Below are 13,832 nucleotides of genomic sequence, written 5' to 3' on the forward strand. Positions count from 1 at the left end.
TCCATTGCTGGTGCAAGACTTTTCCCTCCTCAAGTGTTTTCTGACAGATTCTTTTCAGCTTCCCCAGCAGGAACATCGCTCCCAGAAATATGACTCGTTACCCTGCAAAAATCTCACTTCAAATCTCAGATGTCTGTTCCTCTTTAAATGTTCACTGTCTGCTCCCCACATCATGTTCTATAGGTTTATGACTGGCTCTGGATGTTCTCAGTCTGTCAAGCCTGCCTTTACATCTCCAGAGATTTTTTTTTCATCGTCAACAGTGATGGAAAAACAATTTAGGGTTAACAAAAAGAAATACTACTTGGTTGCTCTATGGCACTATCAGACGTAAATGTGGACAGGCTAAGGGATTTGCAGATGAGCGCAGGAGTTTGCATCATGCATGGATGGCTGAGTAGAAGAAGGCATGGTGGTGATTTTATGAAAAGCTGACACATGCACATAGGCTTGGAGCACTAGTGGAGGGGAGGGGCTTGAGGAGAGACAAAGCCAGTCAAGGGTTTCGAAGAGCATGCATGACATGATCAAACTGACAGAAAAGGAAAGAGACTTTAGTCCACACAAAATGCAGACATTAAAGCAGAGGCAATGTCTGAGGGAGGTCAGAGGAGGACATTGCAGTTGTCAAGGTGGGATGTAAGGAGGACTTGAACAAGAGATCTGGCTCTGGAGTGAAAGGAAACAAACATTCAGACCTTGAACATGTTAAGAAGGGAGAAACACCAGGATTTGGATGCAGCCTGGAGCAGGGGAAGGGGCCAGAAAGGGAGGAGATAAAAAGAAACCAGATTACTAGCCTAAAAGATGCAGAGGATGGTGATGGGTTTATAGCAATAAAGGGTGGGAAGTGGAGAAACCTTGAAAGGGAAAAATGAGAAGCTCAGGTTTGGCCATGTTCAGTTTAAGATCCTGACACGATATCCAAGAGTGGAATGTCACGAAGACAAGAAAAGACATGGGATTGGACAGAAGGAGAAAGATCAGTGGTGGAGAGAACTTTATGAGTCATCAGCATAGAGATGATAATTGAAACTATGTAAACAGTTGCAGCTGTCCAGAGATAGAAGTGAAAAGACTAGGGGGTACAGAGATAGAACCTGGGGACACCCTCAGAGTGCAACAGAGAAGGGGAGGAGCCAGCAAAAACAGACACACAAAAGAGTTGGAGGGACAGGAGAACCACGAGAGGACAGTATCTCAAAAGCCTAGTGTGAGCAAGATGTCAAGAAGGAGAGGATAACTGACTTCCTCACAAGCAGCAGGGGCCAAAGAGGATGAGGTTGGAGTAGAGCCCCTGAGATTGGACCAGGAGAAGTGAGAGAGAAAAATACGTACATCTGAAATTGGAGTGAAATTCAGAGACTTTCAGCCTGGAAGGGTAAGTAAAGGATGCACCTGTAACAGTGTATATGGTAATCCCCTGTGATTGGGATCGGTGCAGCCACAAGATCAGCAACCCCTTGTCCTCAACAGGCAGCACACAAAGTGCTAAAAACTCCTCTTCCAAAATAGGAAGAAATAAAATGAAGTGCAGGGAGGAACTAAAAATTACATTTAAAAGATTAACTACAGTTAAAGAACAGGAATAAATCCCTGTAAATGTATAAGATTTTGAGAGAGCCAATTATTTCCTCTATTAAAAATTATTTTCCTTATAAGTAGTGAGTACTGCAGTCAGGTCACCTCGCTGGCAGATTGCTATACTGTACGGTATAGGAACTCTGCATATGGTTATTAATATTGGGACATTCTGCCATTGGCTGCATGTGCATGGCTTCCACTGACTACAAGGTGGACTGTGTATACACAGTCAAGAGTCCAATTTGGCCCATTATTTCTATTGCTCTGATACCTGGCAATGATGGTATGATGGTGTATGCAATGACACACATCACCTTGTGTTTAGCCAGGCTGAATAGGAACTAAGTTAGAAAGTAAAGATATTTTTGCACTTCCTGGAAACAGACTAACAGGAACAAAACAGAGACTAAATCAAAACTGTGACGTTGCTTTAAACCTAAAATGTTCCTTTTGGGGTAATCTCTAGTCAGTCATTCTCCCTACTCCACTCCTCTGTTTCACTAGTTATTGATGTGAGTGTGAGAAACTCCCACATTCCCTACACAGAGAGCAAGGTAAAACTAAGTAGGTCAAAAAGAAAATGGATTTATGCCTCTGCGGGTTACATTATTACATTAGAGCTTGTGCAAAATATTGAAAGTCTTTGCAAGACAGACATCCAAGTGTTTTACTAGGAAGCTTTCCAACTGGACCCTTTCAAATAATCCCTTACCAAGCAGGGTGAAAGCATGTCTGGTTTTCTCAAAATCATCAGCATCATCAACTCCATCAATAATTGTCTCGCCTCCCAGAGAAGTGTAGAAAAAGTCTTCAGCACATGCTACGAGAAGAGCAAACACAGAATGAATGCATCAGCAAATGAGAGGCACATCACCTGCTGCTTACATTTCGTTGTACTTACTTTAGAACACTCTCCTTGTAGCCCCCCCCCCCCCAGCTGCCCACCTTTGGAAGGCAGATGGTCTCCTTAAAATGAAGCTCTGCTCTAAAAAGCGACAATGTAAAAATAGTCTGTGCGCACAATCAGATCTGCTTGTTTTAGCAATTAAAAACATTGTGCTTTCAATTCCAGATATCTCCAGTAGTGCCAACTCAACAGAGAGGAGGAGCTGGATTCTGTTCTTTTTTGTATATCAACAGAATTGTTCTCCAAGTTCCAAGTAGTTACACCTGTACAAACCCACAGTGGAAGTTACACATGTGTCACAGAGGGCTGAATTTTGGTCTGCAGAACATTTCTACCAGAGACTGTCATGGAAGCAAAGACCCATTTGACTCAGACCCCAGAGTTTATGAGTTTGAGTATGTATGTCTGGCAGTTAGGGGGAAAAAAACGTGTTTGCTTGTAAGCAGATTGCATTTGATACAGAAATCAATGGGATCCAAACCTGGAACTCATTGTCCGTTTGGAAGAGTCATTTTTCAGCATAGAACTAATTCCGCTTTTATTGACGTGTGAACAGTTTTGCACAATGTAGCATGGATTTACTGTCTGTTCATGGGAGAAAATATCAATTACATTGCACAGAATTTATCGTCTCTGACTGAACTTACATAGTGAGTATATTTAAAGCTTCCTATCTCGACGATTAGTTCAGCTCTTCTGCTTGATTAACAAGACATTTGACAAGTTCATCTTTGGGACAACGAGCAGGAACTCAGGGGTTTTAAGTGAGATAGCTGTATTTTAAACATGAGTGAGCATTTTAATACTTATCCTGCACTGTGCTTCTTGATATCTTATTGGCTGCATACTGAAATGCAGGGACAACCAAGCAAATGTTGGTGAACGCAGTCACATTATTCAGCAAAGTGTGACTGTGCTTACCAGTCCCTCCATGTGCAGGATCCTGATTGAAGTCTATAGGAGTTCAGCATGTGGATGGATAAAATGACTGGAACAGAGGTAACTAGACCTGTGTAAAATATAACAGAACTCCAAACAAAGCGAAACTTTCCTGAATTGGTCGTTTTATTACAGGAATAAAACTCAAGCTAGGTGTACCAAGTAGTTTGCTGAGGTTTGCCCCAATTTTTTCCCAGCCTAAGTTGGAGTTTTGAGCAAGCCTAGGACTGAATTTTGGGTGGAAGCCATGTGAGAAATGTACTAGTTTCACATCATTTTGACTTGATACCAGGCAAGTCTTGGTTAGTTTCATAAGGAGGGTTTGAATTGTTTCAAATACAAAGTCAATGTAAACCCACATGAGCAGGAAGCAAAAATAAATGGTTCTCATGAACCCAGACAATCTGAAGCTGTGGAATTTCAAGCTGTTCCACTGGAAGCACTATCACTAGAAGGTACAAAGCTCACAAAGAGTTAAAGCTTGTGAGCAATGGCAAATCTCTTGCCAATTTCAGTGGCAACAGAAAAGACTCTTGTATTATTGCTCAATATAGACATTTACAACCAACTAGAAGAATTCAAGGCACAGGCAAAAAGCCATAAACGCACTTTATTAATTTCTCTGAGTGAGCCAAGCTTTGCTAGAAAATTTAAGCTAAAAGGGAAACTCTTGTGCAGTCACATCTTTCGAGACTCTTAAAGGCTGCTGGGTAACAGTACAGAAATTACTGCCTGGCTGGTTAGCTGGCATTCCAATTTTAAATGTGATTAGAGGGGCTTGCCAAGCAGAGCTTGGAAAGATATTAGACATATAAAGACATTACTATAGTATTACGAAACAATGGGGAAAACAGCCTACTGTGCAGACAGGTACAATTCCATTTTGGGCTGCCAGTGACTTTTAAAAACTCCTCAGTAATACCACCTGAATGTCTCCACTCATTCATAACCTTACCATGTACATTTGTTCAGGTGTATGTTCAGGTTGGGACTATAGACAACATTAACACTACCTAAACACATACTCCAGTGGGTCCCACAGGTATCATTAACCATACTCACAGTTCTGTGGCCTAACACTGGAAGCATCTATTTGGAGTTAGCCAGTCAAGCCCCCTGCCAGGTCAAGATTGTTTCCAACATTATTCATAGTTTGTCCAGCCTAGCTTTAAATATTCCAAATAACTGGGTGTCCAAGAACTTCCTTTGGGAGGGACTCCACAGTTTAACAGATCTCATTTATGTTAATAGGTTATTTTTATTTTAACCAAATTTTCCCTTTCCTAAATTCCATCCCATTACTCAGATACAGAACCATGTAAACAATAAGGGACAGAGACAGTTTCTGTTCTGGAATCCTGATGAGGGAAGGGGAACATCACTGGACCTGAATAAGGTCAGTTCTTTGATCCCTATTATAAGCCTTTATTCTACAGGTGTTACAGCAGGAATCAATTTTACCCTTCAGTGTAATCTCCGTAGCATCAATGAAATTACACCAGAGATTAATCTCGACAATTATGCCAAACTAATCATTTGGTTGATTATCTGTTTCACTTGGCGAAATGACCAGAACTGCCAGGTATTTGGCCAGGTAGCTGAAACTATAAACCTTGAAAATTATTTATTGCGTACAATTTATTGCATACAACACATATTGTATTGTATGCAATAAATACAGGTGGTGTATTGTGCTCACAGACAATACAGATAACAGCTCTGTGCTGTGCTCCAATGAGCTAACTTTGATAAAACACAGCAAAGGGTGTGTAAGAGGAAGACAACCTCTAGGAACCTGAATACAGAGGCACAGTAAATGTTCTGAGTCACCGTATGTGTATGAAATGAAGCATAATAACTGCTGAGTCACATAGCAGATGGATTCATTTAGGCTTGTTGCTTAGATTGAAAATAACAGCAAAACTCAGGCAGGTAGTAAGTGTGAAATCTACCACTGTGTTAAAGGACAGAGAGAGATTAGCATGGGGACTCTCACTTGGTTATGTGCCCTAACCAAGTTTACTCAGTATCAGAACTATGGCTTGATTAAAATAAGGTGACTATATATGCTTGTAACCAATTTGATACAGAACTATGTATACAGTGCCTTAACCATGCTGTTGCACAGCAATCTGGTGGGTGGACAGAGGAGCTATCTATTTGCCTTTTAATTTAGAATGTAAGCACCACAGAGCAAGGACTGTATCTACCACTGTAGCTGTTTAGCACAAGAGATATTGTAATTTGGGGTGCTTCCTCTTTTTTCCCATTCTGGAGAAAGCTGGCCAAGTTAAGGTTTGTAAAGCAAAAAAAACCCCCTGAAACGCTGGCTGTTTTTCATCTTCATCTTCCTTTTAAGATCGTGTGTATCAGGCTAACATTTGCGTTTTTAAAAATAAACCTCTTGAGGAAGCCATTTGCAAGCCACTTTGATACTCATTTAACACATGCACAACTATTTTAACAATTGCAAACCCCTCTGATTCACTACGTTACTGCCTTGTGCTGTGTGTTAGCACCGTTAATTATTCTGATTAATTAATGATTTTCAGGAAGTGCATTGCGTAACACTTGGGAACAGTCCAGTTTAGATGTAAAACTGAAGCAATTCTAAACTTAATCGATGTAGGTCTTTTTCCAGATACAATGAAACATTTAAACCCAGATTCTGCACTTGCCCCACGTGCAGAATTATCTCAGATTTCAATGGGAATTTAACAGACAGCGTGAGTGAGGAAAGGGACCTTTATTTGTTCACCTCTACAGACCTACAATTGGCTCAAATCTGGTTAAGCTACAGATGGAAATAAGTTAACTGTCTTATCCCATGAACATCATGCCTGTTGGCACAACTGGCAGCGGGTACTGAAGAAAGGAATAGGAATAAAATTGCAAAGGTGCTGCAAATCAGTCCTAAGACTCATTAACAGGGCTAGGGTGGGGGTGGGGGGAAGGATTGCACAGCACTTAAGCAAACAGGGCCTGGCAATACCTATAATTAGAACTAGGAAAAAAATAAAAAAATTAGACAAAATTTATCAACAATGATTGATGGTTTTCAGCCAGCTAAAGGAGTGGTTAAAATATTCTAAAAATTCAAAATTTTGAGATAAAATAAAATAAAACAAAACAACATAACCCTTGTGGTTAGTGCCATGTCATTCTGTCGGAAGCACCGGCTCTTCTCTCCCCTCAAACTGAAGACCAATATGAAAACGTGTAACATACTAATTTTCTTTACTTCTTTTCTGGATTAAATAAACTTCTTTTTGTTTTTAATATTAGTCATAAAATACAGAAGATTCCATTTAATAGCAACCCTGATAATAGCAACTTCTGGTTAATGGAAACATATTGCCAGGAACCAATCCTGTCCCATCAACACCATGTTAATTGGATCCAGATAATAGCAACAGGCATGCTACTTAATGGAAACTTTTTTTGTTTTTTAGAGGGAAGGTCCCCGGAGCATGTGCAGCTGTGCACTTCCACTGTGTGCCATGGCTTCCAATCAGTGGACCTACCTTTTGCTGTTAAAGTTCAAGCCCTGGAGATCCTATGTGAGCCTGGTGCTAAGCAAGTGAGAGTACCCAGGAGGTTTGGTGTCTCAAAGTTTTGCATATTCAGAACAGCTGCCGTAACATTTTACGGGAGCACAGGAACAGCATACACTGAGGCTGCACGCGCCAATGTGAGGGAAAGGAGGCAGATGTTGGTAAAACCCTGGGGCTCTGGTTTCAGCATAAGCTTGGCCAAGGTGTTCAACTCTCAAGACTGAAGCTGTAACAGAAAGTGAATCAGCAGGTGGCCAAGCAGGGGAAGGACTTTAGCCCTTCAGATGGAAAGCCCAGCACAACATGGTTCAGTGTAAGGAGCATGGTGAGAACCAAGTAGTCTGGCTGCTACTGAATGACAGGCAGACCCCTACCCAGAAATCTAGAGCAGAACAGTAGAACTGTGTTCTGCTTTACAGTATTTCTTGTGACACATAGCAAGCTGAAATTTCCTGAATTTGCTTTAAGCCAGCGGTTCTCAAACTGTGGGTTGGAACCCCAATGTGGGTCATGACCCTTTTAATGGGGTCACCAGTGCTGGCTTCAACTTGCTAGGGCCTGAGATCAAAGCCAAAGCCCCACCACCCGGGGCCAAAGCTGAAGCCTGAGGGATTCAGCCCTGGGGCTCAGATTACAGGCCCCTTACCTGGGACTGAAGCTCTTGGGCTTCAACTTTGGCCCCCCAACCCACCTGGGGCTCAGGCAGGCTCAGGCTTCGGTCCCCTCTCCTGGGTTGTGGTATTAATTTTTGTTGTCAGAAGAGGGGTCATGGTACAATGAAATTTGAGAACCCCCGCTCTAAGCATTAGGGTACACTATAAAACATTACTGTGTATCATGTTTGGTTTTCTTTAATCCTGAAAGTTAAACAGTTTCACAACTACTGTTCGCAAAAAGACTTGTGGCACCTTAGAGACTAACAAATTTATTTGAGCATAAGCTTTCGTGAGCTACAGCTGACTTCATCGGATGCATTCTGTTCTGTACCATCTATCATTGTTCCATGCTCCCCTTTCTATGTATCCCCCTGAAAACAGTTCCTTCTGCTTACTGGCAGCTTCTGGACAATAGCATCTTTTAGTGTGAAAAATTGCAAAGCTACTTTTGGACAAAAATTTCCATTGGTGAATTACGAAAAAGCTTAAATGAGGTGTGCTGGTGTCATCTATAAGATAGAGACCTTAATCTTTACTTACCTCTACAGGCGAATGTGGACATATAACTGTATTTTCATATTTTGCTCATGTATTTTACAGATTGGCAGAAATAGACCCAGACAGGTAAGTGAAGTGATGTATACTTCAATGGAAGGGTGTGAATAAGAACATAAGAATGGCCATGCTGGGTCAGACCAAAGCCTAGCCCAGAATCCTGTCTTCCAGCAGTGGCCAATGCCAGGTGCCCCAGAGGGAATGAACAGAACAGGTAATCATCAAGTGATCCATCCTCTGTTGCCCATTCCCCGCTTCTGGCAAACAGACACTAGGGACACCATCCTGCACATCTGGGACCTATCCTTCATGAACTTATCTAGTTCTTTTTTGAGCCCTGTTATTATCTTGGCCTTCACAACAACCTCTGGCAAAGAGTTCCTCAGGTTGACTCTGCTTGTGTGAAGAAATACTTCCTTTGGTTTGTTTTAAACCTGCTGCCTATTCATTTCATTTGGTGACCTCTAGTTCTTGTGTTATGAGGAGTAAACAACACTTTATTTACTTTCTCCACTCCAGTCATGATGTTATAGACCTCTATCGTATCACCTCTTTGTTGTCTCTTTTCCAAGCTGAAAAGTCCCAGTTTTATTAATCTCTCCTCATATGGAAGCTGTTCCATACCCCTATCATTTTTGTTGCCCTTTTCTGAACCATTTCCATTTCCAATATTATGTACCAGATAGGTCAGTGTCAAAATCCAAGTCATCGGCTGTGTGATCTTGGGCAAACTGTTTAATTTCTCTGAGCCTCAAATTCTTTATCTGTGAAATGGTGGCAATCCTGTTCAGCTATTTTTGAGACACAACTAAAAGGTGTGTGTAAAGAAGAATCAGTGGACACCATTCTTGAGGCCTGTCACTGGGAGACATGGGAACAGAATTTCCTGTTCCCAGTCCTCTGCTTGATTCATTAGCCTATAGGCTTTGTCATCCAACACAGCTGCATTTTTGAATATTCCAAAAATTTGCTGTAGTGCTCCTTGTAGAAAACTTGCAAGGTGTGGTTGTAGGAAGAAGCTAGAAGAGACTCTAAAACTGGCCTTTCTGAAGGTTTTGGGCAGAATTCTTCTCTTCAGTCTGTTTGGCAGATCTAGACTTCGTTGTTTTGCTCTTCCCTACCAATGTGAAACAGTCACCGAGACTGGTGCACGTTTACTGTATGGAAAGCAGGCTATAGCATCGATCCGCCATAGAGATCACAGGAGTGAATTCTGGCCTTTATCTGGAACATTGTCTCATATAGTATTGCCATTAACAATGCCCACTACACCCTACATTTAAGGTTCTTCCAAAAAAGGCTAAAATTTAAAGGAAGGAGACTTGAGCTTATCCATTGATAGCCAACTGCCATGCTTTCACTTGGGAAGAGAGGTGGCCTCTGAGATCAGCAAATCATAAATCATTTAGGGCTTTAGATGTCAAAATGAGACCTCAGAGTCAACTGGCATCTAAGAGAGGCTGCAAAGCAGCTGCGTAACGAGCTCTCTGCATGTTGCACCACATAATTAGTGTATAGAAGTGTTTTGCACTAGTACCAGCTTCTGGCTAGGTTCTTATATGGCCCTAGTTACCATAGTATCTCAGCACCTCTGTAGTGTCTGAACTTCTCAAGATGTTCAAGCACATTACTAGTCTTGTCTGGGGAGGACAAAAAAGTGTGGTTCAGTATGCCAAGGTCCACACTGGAGAGAAAAAGTGGCACTCTTCTCGCTACGTTGAGGGGAGAAATGTGTTTTTGCCCACAGCTGCTTTCTGATTATCCTGGAGCAACCTAGGGTCTTTTTAAAAAAAAAAAAAAAGGAGTACTTGTGGCACCTTAGAGACCAACACATTTATTTGAGCATAAGCTTTTGTGAGCTACAGCTCACTTCGTTGGATGCTGTACCTTATGCTCAAATAAATGTGTTAGTCTCTAAGGTGCTACAAGTACTCCTTTTCTTTTTGCGAATACAGACTAACACGGCTGCTACTCTGAAAAGGGTCTAAAAGGCTCTCTTCCCAATTGCAGACACATGAAGCAAGCTATGGGCTCCATTCCTCAGTGGAAAAGTGCTGATATAATAATCTATTGTGTTTGCATGACTTTGTGCCAGTCAGTGCACATGTTCTGTTTTTATATTGTACGGTGCTAAATATTCTGGTAGAAAATTAAAACTAAGTAATGAATGAGCCCAGTCCTAACTGGCTGACAGAGAAGTCATTCAAGGCCCCTGGATACCATGCTAGACTGCTGGCATTCTCTTCGCGTGGAATACGTGGAGATCAATGGAATTAAGAAGTCTTTTTAAACAATGCTCCTAAAAATACAATGTCTGTTCATATCATCTGTCAGCACTGAAGGGTGAAAGAGTGTTTTTCCCCTGGCAAATTAGAGAGGGCTTCTTTACACTGTTATGACTCTGGCTTTCAACTTCAGTGTCTGGAGGAAGAACCCGTAATGGAAATGGCCAGCACAATATAGCGCTATTGGCGAGTGTGTGACTGGAAGGTTAGCCCACAAGGTATTTAACTGGTTTTTAGTTTTCGTTTAAAGCTTTATGAAGAGTGTGTGTGTGTGTGTGTGTGTGTGTGTGGCCACCAGCTGTGTTTCTGCCTTGCTACTGTTCCAGTGTTAATTACATCAAGGCATGTTTTAAGATCCATAGGGACTGCTCCTAGCTTGACTGTGAATTCTAAGGCTTTGACTAAAATGTAGTCTCTCTAAGTAAAACTTGTCTCTCTCTTTTTAGATTTTCCTCTGGTGCAGCCTTGTCATAGCTCAGATTTTGAAAACCTTCCTTTGAAAATCTTTATAGCTTGTGGAATTTATGCTCTGTGTCACAGTGATACTGCCATACATACACTTTGGGTGTTAGCATGTGAAGTTGAGCAGTTAGGGGTACGTTTACACTATAGCAGCACAGCTAGAGTGCTGCAGCTGCACCGCTGTAGTGTAGACGCTTCCTGTATAGACAGGAGGGTTTTTCCACCAATGTAGGTCCATCCACCTCAACAAGAAGTGATGGCTAGTTTGATGGAAGAATTCTTCCATTGTCCTAGCTGCATCTATGGTGGAGATTAGGTCAATCTAACTACATCACAGGGAATGAAATTTTTCACAGCTCAGAGTGTTGTAGCAAGGTCAAACTAAGTTTCAGGCGTAGACCAGGCCAATGTCTGAGCAGGGAGCTGTGTTGCAGGGGCTGCCTGAATGGGAGACTGGGCCTCCTGAGCACTAATCTACTCTATTCCAGGTCGAATCCAGCTTTGCCACTAGCTTGCCATGCCTAGCAATTCTCTAAACCTCTCTGGCTTTGACTTCTCTTCCTCCTCCCCCATGAAAGTATGTCATTTACATGGAGATAGCTATCTTGATGTAAAATCCTAGTAGAGACAAAGCACAGATAACTTTTACCTCAGCATAGCTAGTTGAGGTAAATTTCACATGGGGGAGCAGAATTAGCTACACAGAAGTAAAAATTACCTGTACCTTGTCTGCACTAAGATTTTACATCGAAATAGGTGCCTCAGTGAAAAAAAAAATCTTTTTGCAGGAGGCCATAGCCTCTCTGTTTCCCCATTGTGAAGTGGGAATTAGCACCTCTCTAATAGCGGTGTTGAGAATTGACTGACAGAAGATAGTGCTGTTCTTTGCAAGGGCTAAGCATTGTTGTTATTCTGCAATGGATTCAATACCAATTCAGTGCATTTTACAGTCATGTTATGCTCTCTCACATAATGGAATGCACACACTCTTTTGGGTTTATCTTGACTAGACCTAAGAGAAGGATATATATATATTTTTTTTTTAAAAGAACATGTTAGCTAGCATACTCAAAATCTAGTGCAGACAAGGCAAGCTGCACTTTAGCAGGGGCTAAATGGATAAGCTGAAGCCTAAGTTTCCCTCTTGTCTTCAAATCAACCAGCTAGCAGGTGTGGAAGTACAATTAGCCTCGTCTATCCTAGAGTTTTAGAAAGTGTGTGTTAGAACATGCTAGCTAGCATATTCTGAAACACCTTTCACCTTAGTCTACACAAACCCTTATGGGTCAGGGGAGATCAGAGCTTGGTCACTGACTGTTGTGTCAAGCTGACTAGTGAAGTTATAAACAGTTCTGTGGCATCCAATGAAGTGAGCTGTAGCTCACGAAAGCTTATTCTCAAATAAATTTATTAATCTCTAAGGTGCCACAAGTACTCCTTTTCTTTTTGCGAATACAGACTAACATGGCTGCTACTCTGAAACAGTTCTGTGTTACCCAGAGGGAATTCAGGTATGTAAGTTCATCTCTAATAATTTGTACACAATGATGCACACCAAGACTTTACTGCTGCCATGCATTAAGGATTAATTGCTTGCAGGCATCATGGAAATTCAACTATTATAAGCCAATTTCATAATGGGTCACAAGAGTCAATTAAGGACGTTTCCAAGAGCTCCGAGATCAAAGCCAGTGTCCTTTCAGACTCACATGGCTGATCTCTATTCCGACTGTCTTCCATCCCTATCCGCGAGGAACGCAGTGAGAACAGACTATATGAATACAGATCTGCCAGACAGAGCTCTGAAAAGGCTTCTAACCTTCGACTTTCACTGAGATGAGTGGCTGATAGACTTAGGTATCTAGTCAACAATATTCTGACTTCTAATATGCTAAGGTTCTTGCAGGTAGTGCCACATTCTACCGGAAACACTTTTTTTTTTTTAAATCTTTACCTTTATCTTCCGCAATCTGTCCCTATTGAACAGCACAGAAACAAAATGAGAGAAGATGGTGCCATGAAGTGCATTTATATTTGCTGTCAGTCTTTCGTCCAAGTGACTCATTCTTCCTTCTGGAGTAAAGAGCACTTTTTTGTTCATCTCTCTGCCTCTTTGTATGCCTGAATGTGGGTGTCAAATAAAGACATGTCTGCTCAGGCTGGCTCAGATATCAATGTTGGCTCTGCTTATGCTGAAAAATGCAGTTTCACTGTTCTAAATACCTTTTCCATCTCTAGGCTCATTGTTAGCATTTTGCAAACAATATTTGTATATTGCTCTGAGCTCTTGGGGAAAAAAAAAGGCAGAGCTTTGGAATAAATAGTACCCACTGTTTAGCATAGCAAGTTACAAGTGCTCATGGTAAGAAGCGATTCTCAATGTATCTGAAGCGTGAAATAAATTGGAAAATATGTTCCTAGTTACAATAGAAATTTCTGTTGGTGGCTACCATTTTGTTAGGAAATAAATAATTATAAATAATTTTTAAAAAAATAATAAATAATAACCATAATTAATAATAAGCAACTGATAATTCTTCACATTTGTACAGAACCTTTCATCCAAGGATCTCTGTACACTTTCAACACCTTAATTAGTCACAACAGACTTGCAAGCTAAATTATTATTATGTCTAGAGCGTTAAAGTGAAGTGCAGAATAGAGATTGGGAGTGGATGGGTCATTACACAAAATAAAACTATTTCCCCATGTTTATTCCCCACCCCCTACCGTTCCTCAGACATTCTTGTCAACTGCTGGAAATGGCCCACCTTGATTATCACTACAAAAGAGTCTCCTCCCCTCCCTCCTGCTGGTAATAGCTCACCTTAAGTGATCACTCTCCTTACAGTGTGTATGGTAATACCCATTTTTTCATGTTCTCTAGGTA

The 13,832-nt window shown here is 41.3% G+C and overlaps 1 protein-coding gene across 4 annotated transcripts in view; it reads right to left on the reverse strand.

Moving 5' to 3' along the window:
- MYO5B (myosin VB) overlaps nt 1-13,832 on the reverse strand; it is a 386,415-nt gene that overhangs the window by 172,724 nt on the left and 199,859 nt on the right. For all 4 annotated transcript variants that reach the window (XM_043514976.1, XM_043514975.1, XM_038401609.2 and 1 more), the window contains exon 8: nt 2,297-2,404. In XM_043514976.1, the coding sequence (XP_043370911.1) occupies nt 2,297-2,404 (108 nt within the window). The remainder of the gene's footprint in view (nt 1-2,296; nt 2,405-13,832) is intronic.

This window comes from Dermochelys coriacea, chromosome 5 (assembly GCF_009764565.3).
Source record: "Dermochelys coriacea isolate rDerCor1 chromosome 5, rDerCor1.pri.v4, whole genome shotgun sequence".
NCBI lineage: Eukaryota > Metazoa > Chordata > Testudines > Dermochelyidae > Dermochelys > Dermochelys coriacea.